General features: G+C 44.5%; 1 protein-coding gene across 1 annotated transcript in view; it reads right to left on the bottom strand.

Annotated features, from left to right (window-relative positions):
- Tnpo3 (transportin 3) overlaps positions 1 to 5281 on the bottom strand; it is a 115693-nt gene extending 110412 nt beyond the window's left edge. The window contains exon 1 of the mRNA XM_013019903.1: positions 4816 to 5281. Within this exon, the coding sequence (XP_012875357.1) occupies positions 4816 to 4935 (120 nt within the window). The 5' untranslated portion in view covers positions 4936 to 5281. The remainder of the gene's footprint in view (positions 1 to 4815) is intronic.
- Between the last annotated feature and the right edge of the window lie 6260 nt (positions 5282 to 11541).

Genomic DNA, 11541 nt, shown 5'->3' with positions numbered 1-11541 from the left:
TGACACATTTTTTTTCTCATATGTAGATGCTAGATCCAAAATACAAACATACATAATAACATACACAAGGTTTTATGTACATAGACACAAACAAGCTGACTAAAAGATGGTATTTACTTAGGGAAAGAGTCCAAAAGTAGAACTCCTCTGAACAACGAATGAACTGTTTATCAAAATGAATACCAAGAAGTGGAAACATGTTTAGGGGAGAGGACAATAAGAGAGGCACATGAATGGAGGAAGGGTAAGCAAATGCAGTCATTGTATTCAATATATATTATGTAAAAAATGAACTGAATGAATAGTTATACCCTGATTCTGGAATTATAACCTCTTTGTATAACAATTTTATTACTAATAATTTTTTTAATTTAATTTTATTGTAAAGGTGATATACAGAGGAGTTACAGTTATGTAAGGTAATGAGTACTTTATTGTTGGGGGGGGGGGGTGGGGGTGAGGTTGGTTGTGGGACTTGAACTCTGGGCCTGGGCATTGACCCTGAGCTCTTCAGCTCAAGGCAGGAACTCTACCACTTGAGTCACAGCGCCACTTCCAGTTTTCTGGTAGTTAATTGGAAATAAAAAGAGTCTGACAGGGGCTGGGAAGGTGGCTCAAGTGGTAGAGCGCTAGCCTTGAGCTGAAGAGCGCCCAGGCCTAGAGTTCAGGCCCCACAACCGGACCCAAAAAAAAGAGCCTGACAGATTTTCCTGCTCCGGCTGGCTTTGAACTGTGATCCTCAGATCTCAGTCTCCTGAGTAGCTATGATTACAGGCATAAGCCACCGATCCCCGGTTACATTTCTTTTTGAACATTGTTATCTTCTGCTTTCTCACCCAAAAAAGAAAAAAGCCGGAAGTGGCGCTGTGGCTCAAGTGGTAGAGCACTAGCCTTGAGCTGAAGAGCGCCCAGGCCTAGAGTTCAGGCCCCACAACCGGACCCAAAAAAAAGAGCCTGACAGATTTTCCTGCTCCGGCTGGCTTTGAACTGTGATCCTCAGATCTCAGTCTCCTGAGTAGCTATGATTACAGGCATAAGCCACCGATCCCCGGTTACATTTCTTTTTGAACATTGTTATCTTCTGCTTTCTCACCCAAAAAAGAAAAAGAAAGGAAGTGGAGCTATGGCTCAAAATGGCAGAGCACTAGCCTTGAATGAAAAAGCTCAGGAACAACACCAAGCCCTGAGTTCAAGCCCTACAACTGACCAAAAAAAAAAAAAAGAAAAGAAAAAAAAGAGACAGAGAAACAGAAAAGGAAAGGAAGAAAGAAAAAAGAAAAATTGACACAGTAGATGGGCTCTGGTATCTTGAACCAAAAGACTTGGCTAAGGATAGCATATTAAATAAAAATAGAATGTTAAAGCCTCTACACTTAGTGGTGAATTCTATTGTCTAGTCTCATACCCCAGCTGACTGTTGGCAGCACAGTTTATAATCCTCAGGCAGAAAACTAGAGTATTTCTTCTCAAGGTAAAAGTGATTCCAGGGGAGGCAAAAGGCCATCGGGAAGACAATAACAGGACAGAGAAAGGAGCAATAGAGGAAAGAGAAAGGGAGAAGCAAAGACAGGAGAGGGCAGGGGAGAAAAGGAGAAAGGAAGGGAGAAGAAAGGAAGGGGAGGGGGAGGAGGGGAAGACAATAATAGAAAAAAAAATGAAGGTACCTTTCTCAATTATCCACCAAATAAAAGAGTAATCCCAGATCAAATTATGTGACTCAGGAATCAGTAGCTCCAACATTCTAAAGAGGTGGAGGAAATTCCCTAGGGTAGTGCTAAGTAAGGATCAAGGGATATAAGATAATAATTATGCTGCATAAAATCAAATGAGATTAGACAGAGAATTAGCAGAAGGATGAAGGACTCCCCAGTTAGATGTTTCCTTGGGACAAAAGAGAAACCAAGTTACCAGTCTCAACATGCAAAGAGGATACTACTGACAAAGATTTGGGGATGGATCACTACATATATTGAAATGTTCCAAATAAATGTTATAGCTGCTTATTATCACTAGGGGAAAATAGTTACACAAACTGTATTTAAGTTTTACAAGTAAAACTTAAAAAAAATTTTTTTTGGTCAGTCATGGGGCTTGAACTCTGAGCCAGGGTGTCATCCCTAAGCTCTTCACTTCAAGGCTGGCTCTACCACTTGAGCTACAGTGCCACATCCAGTTTTCTGAGTGATTTATTGGTGATAAGAATCTAACTGACTTTTCTGTCTGGGCTGGCTTTGAACTATGATCCCCAGATCTCAGACTCATTAGTAGCTAGGATTACAGGCATGAGCCACCAGCAACTGGCTAAAACTTTTAAATTAAGATTAAAATATTTCAAAAAAATTCCTAGCTTAGGGTTGAGATTCCTGAACCAGCAAACTGGTTTTAAAAAAAAAATTTACCTGGTGGCTAATGCCTGTAATCCTACCTACTCAGGAGGCTGAGATCTGAGGATCACTGTTCAAAGCCAGCACAGCCAGGAAAGTCATCAAATTCTTTATCTTCAATAAACCACTCAGAAAACCGGATGTGGCACTATGGTTCAAGTGGTAGAATGCTAGTCTTGAGCTGAAGAGCTGAGGGACAGCGCTCAGGCCTAGAGTTTAAGCCCCACGACTGACAAAAAAAAACAAACAAACAGTAGACTGTTATCAGAGCAGAAAGTCTGAGTAAGTGATGAGGAAGGTTGGTGAATTTATCAGTAATGACAAGATCCAGAATGTGACTACATCTAGGAAGCTGAAGAAAATGAAGTAAAGGAATCAAAACCAAAGTCTTCACTGAATTGGAAATTCAAATGCTGAATGGAGTTGTCTAAAACAATGTGTAGATGTGTTAGATATTTGCTAGGTCCACTTTTCTACCATCTTTTTGCTCAAATAGGCTGACCTGTACATATACAGCAACAGGTTGCCCAGGCTTCTGGTTGGTTTATCCAATAGGCAATCTCAGCAACAAACTAGGAGTCAAGGAATATAAAGTCTGGAAAATTCTTCGCTCTCTTCCTTCAGGACAACTTAAGTTAGCTGTGTCCTTCACCAGAAAAATCACCATTCATTGCCCTCAGGGTACCTTAATAGCCATTCTCTTTTATCCCTCCAGCCTAGGGATGTTAACGGTTTGACTACAAGTTATTACACCATTTCTTGTGATGCATTATTTGCAACTTAAAATATACTCTCCTCAAATTATCCTGTCAAGTATGTCATCTGTTCCAGTTGAGACTATAAATAGTGATAGTGATGATGTAAGGTTGTAACAGGGTAGTGGATAATGAGGGAAAAGTGAATGGCATTTAAATAACACTTTGAAGTTTATGCTGAAGAACTTCTATGAGCTGTCTGTCATCACTTAATTATCACAACTACCCTGTGGTAAAAGGATTTTTTTTGTCTGTTTCATTTCCAAATACCAACAATATCCAGTACAGATAGGGATTCATGAAATGCCTACAATCAGCAGGTTTAGTAAGCAAGACTTGACTTTTGTAGCATTGTTTATTTAGCATTTCTTCTGTTTTTATTTGGGGAAGCTATATTGAGATTAGGTAACTGTACCTCTCCAGATCACAGAGATTTAACAAAGAAAGCCATATGTGAATGACTTCCTTTTGCCTTCCCACAGGCAAACAAGGAACTTTGGGCTCCAAAGTCAAAGGTGCAATTTTTTAAAGAACATTTACACCAAGGGCTTACTTATTAGATCAGAGCCATCTTTAAATATCAGTTATGAGTTAAACCGATTAAAGGGAAAGGAGGGTAGATAAAATAAAGAGGAAGAATGGGGCTGTAGCTCAGGATGCTTGCCAAGGACGAATCCCCAGCAGCAGAAGCAGAAGCAGAAGCAGCAGCAGCAGCAGCAGCAGCAGCAGCACCACCACCACCACCACCACCACCACCACCACAAAAAAAAAAAAGGTAAAGATGAGTGTCAGTCTGTACATGCGCCTTCAATTTTCGAGATACTTCATAAATCACACATCTAGGACCCAAGTCTGCAAGATCACCAATTATACACACTCATAGACATAAAGCACAACAAAGATGGGTTTGAAAATTAAAGGAAGAAAAAAATATATTAATAAAAGAGGAAATATAAGATTGATAAGACACTCCATCAAATGCTTATGGTACAAGGAATAATCAAACCGCTATGATAACATCTTATAAAGACCTATAAATTAAAACATTACTTCCTTGGAAATGAGGTTCGCGGGCCAATATGAAGCAAAATGAGAACTCTATAAAGATTTTTCGGAAGCCAGAACTCCGTTTTCCTTATATTGCGTTGTACTCAAAAGCGAAGGAGAAAAATCAAGTTTACAAATCTGAAAACCAAAGAAGCTTCGAGAATACATGACTCAAACTGGAAAGCAAACCGGCAGGGAAGTGCTAAGGCAACAAGCGGGAGGGAGACCTGCTAGCTGCCAACACTGGGCCACGGAAGGTAGATGAACCAGCATCTCTAAGTGGAAGGTGGAGAAGCACTGGTATTGCACTTAGTGGAAGGAAGACAAAAACACAAAAGCACCGCCTAAGAGGCAGTAGCCTGGATCGACCTCAAACGAGGGGGGCCAGGTCAGTGCCACCAGGGAGAAGTGCGGGACTCACAGATCCGAGTCTACGGGCTGGGGAAAGGGCCATTCGCTTTCCCCATTCGGGAAAAGCGGCGTGAAAGGAGCTTCGCAGCCCCACCCCACGGCCGCAGCTCCTCCCCAAGGAGAACCTCGCGAGGCCGACCGTCGGGCTCGGGACCACGAGCTCGGGTGCCGCTCCTCCCGGGCCCCGCGGCGCAGCTCGGCCCCTCCGGGCCCCTCACCGAACGCTGGAGCTCCCCAAGCCAAAACGAGGCGCGCTCCTTCCCGCTGGGATCCGGGTCGTGGTAGAGCGCCTGCACGGCCTGGTACACGAGCTGCAAGGTCGGCTTGGCTCCTTCCATGGTGGCGGCGGCGGCAGCGGTGACGGCGACGGCTCCGATTCTTCTCCCCAGGTGTCGGCTGCTCCGCCTGCGCGCTTCCTCACTGACTTGGCCACGGCCGCTCCCTGACTGGCGCCATCTCCTCCTCTCCGGCCGTTACCAGGGCAGAAGGGTTCCCCGTGGAAGCTGGCCCCCTCGGAAACAGCCGAGAGATCGTATTAGGGTTCCTGGTCTTTTTTAACCCCCTCCCTCGATCTTTCCACTAGAATCCAGACTCCTGAATCCGAAACCCGCTGCTGGCTTCCTCTTCCTCAGGCTTGCAAGAGAAGCCTATTTCCGCACGGCACAAACCACGCCGTAGCCCTCAGCAGCGTTGAGCCGGACCGGAAGCGGCAATCCGGATGCCTTTGGCACACTTCCGCCTGGTGCGCCGCAAACGGCCTCCTCCCCGGCACGCCTCCCGTTGTCTCCCCGCCCCCTCCCGGAAGTGACCCTGAATAGCAGGAACCCTGGAAGGAGAGTGCCATGTGTACGTCTGTGTTTTACCTGTCACCAACGAGCCCTTTTCATTTCTTCCTTCCTTCCTTCCTTCCTTCCTTCCTTCCTTCCTTCCTTCCTTCCTTTCTTTCCTTCTTCTTCTTCTTCTTCTTCTTCTTCTTCTTCTTCTTCTTCTTCTTCTTCTTCTTCCCTCTTCTTCTTCTTTCCTCTTCTTCTTTCTTCTTCTTTCTTCTTCTTCTTCTCTTTTTTGGTGTCAGTCCTGGAGCTTGATCTTAGGGCCTGGGCTCAGTCCCTGAGCTTTTGTGCTCAAGGCTAGCGCTGCTTTACCACCTGAGCCACAGCTCCACTACGGCTTTTTGGTGGTAAATTGGAGCTAAGAGTCTCACGGACTTTCCTGCCCAGGCTGTCTGGCTTCGAATCTCGATCCTCAGATCTCAGCTTCCTGAGTAGCTAGGATTACAGGTGTCAGCCACCAGCACCCAGCTCAAAAGGAAAAATCTTTCCAACCCAAATCAGTCTCATTCTACTGCTTGAAATGCTCTTAATTCCAGAGTATACACTTAGTATCTATAAGGTCATTGTCACACTACATTTTTTGGGGTATGGCTTTCTTTCCAAATCAATATCAGTCTTAAAAATACCTCAATTCACAAAAGAAAATTAAAATCTTGGAATCTATACTGTGGAGAAAATTGGCACACTCCTGTAATCCTAGCTACTCAGGAGGCTGAGATCGGAGGTTCGCGGTTCAAAGCCAGCCCAGGCAGGAAGGTCCGTGAGACCCTTTTTTATTATTATTTTTATTGTGAAAATACTGTACAGAGGGGTTACAATTACATGGGCAAGGTAATGAGTACATTTCTTATCAAGCATTGTTGCCTCCTCCTTTGTTTCCCCTACCATCCCTTTCCATCTCCCACGCACCGACCACCCACCCCCGCACCCCGCACTCCAGGTCTGTGAGACTCTTATCTCCAATTAACCACCAGAAAACTGGAAGTGGTCCTGCGGCTCAAGTGGTAGATTGCTGTCCTTGAGGTGAAGAGCTAAGAGACAGCACCAGATCTAGAGTTCAAAGCCCAGGACTGACAAAGGGGGGGGGAGGGGAGGAAGGAAGGGAGAGAGAAAGAAAGATAGAAAGAGGGAAAGAAAGATTTGGTACAATAGATAAGGACATATTACAGGGTCTTTATTTTTTTTATTTTTTGGTCCGGTCGTGGGGCCTGAACTCTGGGCCTGGGCGCTGTCCCTCAGCTCTTCAGCTCAAGGCTAGCACTCTACCACTTGAGCCACAGTACCACTTCCAGTTTTTTCTTTTTTGTTTATGTGGTGCTGAGGAATCGAACCCAGGGCCTCAAGCATGCAAAGCAAGCGCTCTACCACTGAGCCACCTTCCCAGCCCTATAGGGTCTTTAATATGCCAGTCTTTTGCCCTAAAAAATAACTACTATGCTTTCTTTTCATGAACATTTACAATGTATAAAGCATTGTAGTTACATTTTTTTTCATCTTAACCTTGCCACAAAAGTCTTCATTTTTAAGAATGAAAACCTGGAAGAATGAAAGCATAGGGTTGGGCTGGGCATGTGGCTTAGTGGTAAATTGTTTGCCTAGCATGCATGAAGACCTGGGTTCAATTTCTCAGTACCACATACACAGAAAAAGCCAGAAATGGCGCTCTGGCTCAAGTGGTAGAGTGCTAGCCCTGAGCAAAGAGAAGCTCTGGGGCATGAACTCTGGGCCTGGGTGCTGTCCCTCAGCTCTTCAGCTCAAGGCTAGCGCTCTACACAGAGCCACTTCCGGTTTTTCTGGTGGTTTATTGGAGATAAGAGTCTCACAGACTTTTCCTGCTCGGGCTAGCTTTGAACAGCCATCCTCAGATCTCAGCCTCCTGAGCAGCTAGGATTACAGTGAGCCACCCGCACCCAGCTTAGATCATGTTTTTATCAAAGCCTGTCAAATAGTACAATCTCTATCATTCAACCGGGTTATTTGCTTTGGAGTTGTCAATTTTGAAATGCCAACTTTGTGATGAAAAAAATCCATGCTAGAGTTGCTATGATATCAGGCAAAGAAAAGAAAATATTTAAATTAAAATTTAATATTAAATTATAATTTAATATTTAAGCTACCTAACTCTCACTCATGAAAAAAGATGTATAAGATCACCTTATTCTCTGATGTCATGTTATTTGTAAAGAAAAGCATGCAATTCAATAGAGTATAAAAAGTTGTATAAATATCCACAAGCAAAAGAATTTCTAAAGCCATGCACCAATGGCTCACACCTGTAATCCTAGTTACTTAGGAGACTGAGATTGGAGGATCACAGTTCAAAGCCAGCCCAGGCAGGAAAATCCATGAGACTCTTGTCTCCTAATAAACATTAAAAACTGGGAAGTTGAGCTGTGATTCAAGTAGTAGAACACTACTCGAGCAAAAACAGCTCAAGAACAGTGCCCAGGCTGAGTTCAAGCCTCGGGACTAGCACAGAAGAATTTCTACTTCTACAAAGATCATAGTACCTAAATGTAAGAACTAAACCTATAAAACTCTTGGAAGAAGCTGGGCGCTGGTGGCTCATGCCTGTAATCCTAGCTACTCAGGAGGCTGAGATCTGAGGATCACGGTTCAAAGCCAGCCCAGGCAGGAGAGACCGTGAGACTCCTATCTCCAATAAACCACCAGAAAACCGGAAGTGGAGCTGTAGCTCAAGTGGTAAAGCACTTGCTTTGAGCTGAAGAGCTGAGGGACAGCGCCCAGGCCCAGAGTTCAAGCCCCACAACCGACCAAAAAAAAAAAAAAAAAACTCTTGGAAGAAATGGGCACCCCGTGGCTCACACCTATAATCCTAGCTACTCAGGAGGCTGAGATCTGAGGATTGAGTTCAAAGCCAGATAGAACAGGAAAAGTCTATGAAACTCATATCTCCAATAAACTGCCAGAAAATTGGGAAGTGGTGCTGTGGCTCAAAGTGGTAGAGCACTACCCTTGAGTGAAAAAGTTCAGGAGTCTGAATTATTTAGATGATTGCTGCACCTAGGAGTTTGAAACCAACCTAGGCAACATAGCAAGACCCTGTCTTTTATAAGAGAGAAATGCTGGAGGCCCTGCATTACACACAGGATGGGGTGGGCTGGGAGGGGGGATGGTCTATGACTAAAAATTATTAAAACACCACAAGAAGGGCTGGAGTGTAGCCCAGTTATAAAGCACTTGCTTATCATGTTTGGGTTTTTTTGGGGGAGGGGGTCCAGTCGTGGGGCCTGAACTCTGGGCCTGGGTGCTGTCCCTCAGCTCTTCTGCTCAAGGCTAGCGCTCTACCACTTGAGCCACAGCGCCACTTCCGGCTTTTTTCTTTTTGCTTATGTGGTGCTGAGGAATCGAACCTAGGGCCTTGCGCATGCAAGGCAAGCGCTCTACCACTGAGCCACCTTCCCAGCCTGCTTATCATGTTTGAAATCTAGGTTCAATCCCAGCACCAGAAACACAGACACTCAGACACAGCAGGGGAGAGGGAAATAGCCAGAGAGGGAGAGAGAAGGGGAGAGAAGAGGAGAGGCAAAAGGAGATGAGGAGAGAGGGAGGAGAAGGGGAGGGGAGGAGAGGGGTGGGGATAGAAGGGGAAGATGTGGGAAGTTGCTTTAACCAATAGTTGAAAAAAATAAAGTGATAGCTAAGCCAAAATGAAGGGTCTAGGAATGCTACCAGGAGACATTATTTCTATACTGAGTCTACACTGATAGATGAGTAGGAAGCACTTAGACAAAGAGCCAGTATTTCAGGCAGAGCTAACAAATATGTAAAGTCTATAGGTAAAAGAATGTATTTTAAAGACTAATAGAAAGTGCACACTAGCTGGAGGTTAGAGTTGATACTGAGTAGAAGCAAAAGAGTGTGGCTACCATGTCCCACATATCCCAGGCCAAGTCACTGCCTAACACATAATAAGCACACAGATATTCAGCATCCTTGTCTCTCAGGTTCCTTATACATTTCTCTTTAGAGAAATCATTCTAGCTGAAACACAACATGTTTGGGGCAGGGAAAGTGCCAAGGACAGGAAAAGAAACCATAAAAATTCTAAGGAGTGAGGCCTATTGTAAGATGTTGGTAGTGAGAATAGAGATACATGGAAGATGAACTTAAGACAGAGAATTTTGATGTGATTTTTGGTTTGCATGTTATTAGGGAAAAGAAAGTGAATCTAGGCTTCTGAAACAGAACACAGAAGAAAGATTTCATATGGGGAATGGTATAAAGGTGAAGATAATGAGCTGAATCTTTGCCTTTCTTGAATACTGAGGCAATGGGTTAGACAGCTAAAGTCAGTGGAGTATAGTCTGTATGAGACCTCAGTCTAAGGAGCTTAAGGAATAAGTTAAAGATACAAATCTGAGCAGTGTCAGTGGCTTATTGGTGGCTAAACACAATGGAGTGATTGAAATGAGCCAGCCATTAAAGCTTGGATCTGTCATGGGATGGCTCCCATGATTTGTGGTGTGACTCAGGTTACAAAAGTAAACTAAGCTGTGGTTCCACAGACAATCCTTTTGTGATGAATGAGCTATACCATTAACAGAGACCAACACATTTGTATGTTTCCACAACATCAGCATGGATTGCATATCAATAGATTCAATGCCTACATTAATTTCATAGGCTTTACTTTACCAAGTACTCCTGATTTCGCTTGGGATTGTGACCATAGCAATGGCAAGTTCTTTATTTCATGCCAATCTCTAAATTACTACTATCTATAGCTCTCAAATCCCACATTACACAATTTAGATTAGGTTATAGAAAGCTGAAAGGAGGTAAAGAGACTACAGGAGTTAAAGAGTAGGGTTAATACAAATAGCTAAAAGAGACAAAGAGCTGGGCACAAGTGGCTCACGTCTGTAATCCTAGCTTCTCAGGAAGTTGAGCTCTGAGGATCATGGTTAGCCCAGGCAGAAGAGTCTGTGAGAGCCAGGTGCTGGTGGCTCACACCTGTAATCCTAGCAACTCAGGAGGCTGAGATCTGAGTTCAAAGCCAACCCAGGCAGGAAAGTCTGTGAGAGTCTTATTAACCACCAGAAAACCAGAAGTAGTGCTGTGGCTTAAGTGGTAGAGCACTTACCTTGAACTGAAGAGCTCAGGGACAGTGCCTTAGCCCAGAGTTCAAGCCCCACAACCGACAAAAAAAGAAAAAGAAAAAAGAAATTGAGTGAGAGTCTTATCTCCAATAGTACCAAAAAAGCTGGAGTGGAGGAAGTAAAAATGTGGTTCAGAGTGGTAGAGTGATAGTCTTGGGCAAAAAGCTCAGAGACAGTGCCCAGGCCCTGAGTTCAAGCCCCATGACTGACAAAACCCAAAAACTTATAGCTGGGCACCAGTGGCTCATACCTGTAATCCTAGCTACTGAGGAGGCTAAGATCTGAGGAGTGCAGTTCAAAGTCAGTTCAGGCAGAAAAGTCCCCATGAGACTCCACTTGAGCACTTGAACCACAGCTCTACTTCTGGCTTTTAGGTAGTTAAATGAGGGGTTCCAAAGACTTCCCTGCCCAGGATAAATTTGAATCGCTATCCTGGGGCTGGGAAGGTGGCTCAGTGGTAGAGTGCTTGCCTTGCATGCATGAGGCCCTGGGTTCGATTCCTCAGCACCACATGAGCAAAAAGAAAAAGGCCGGAAGTGGCGCTGTGGCTCTAGTGGTAGAGCGCTAGCCTTGAGCTGAAGAGCTGATGGACAGCACCCAGGCCCAGAGTTCAGGCCCCACGACCAGAACCACCCCCCCAAAAAAAAGAAACTCAGTCTTGAATCGCTATCCTCAAATCTCAGGCTCCTAAATTTTAGAATCACAGGTGTGAGCCAATATTACCAAGCCTCATACCTTTTTTCTTTTGGTCAGTTGTGGGGCTTGAACAGTGGGCCTGGCCACAGTCCCTGAGCTCTTCAGCTCAAGGCTAGCACTCTACCACTTGAGCCACAGGGCCACTTCTGATTTTTCTGGTAGTTTATTGGAGATAAGCATCTCATGGACTTTCCTGCCCTGGCTTTGAACTGCAATCCTCAGATCTCGGCCTCCTGAGTAGCTAGAATTACAGGTGTAGCTAGGATTACAGGTGTGAGCCACCAGCACCTGGCTA

Source organism: Dipodomys ordii, unplaced genomic scaffold, assembly GCF_000151885.1.
Source record: "Dipodomys ordii isolate 6190 unplaced genomic scaffold, Dord_2.0 Scaffold48, whole genome shotgun sequence".
In the NCBI taxonomy this organism is placed as follows: domain Eukaryota; kingdom Metazoa; phylum Chordata; class Mammalia; order Rodentia; family Heteromyidae; genus Dipodomys; species Dipodomys ordii.
This window is presented reverse-complemented; position numbering and strand designations above follow the sequence as displayed.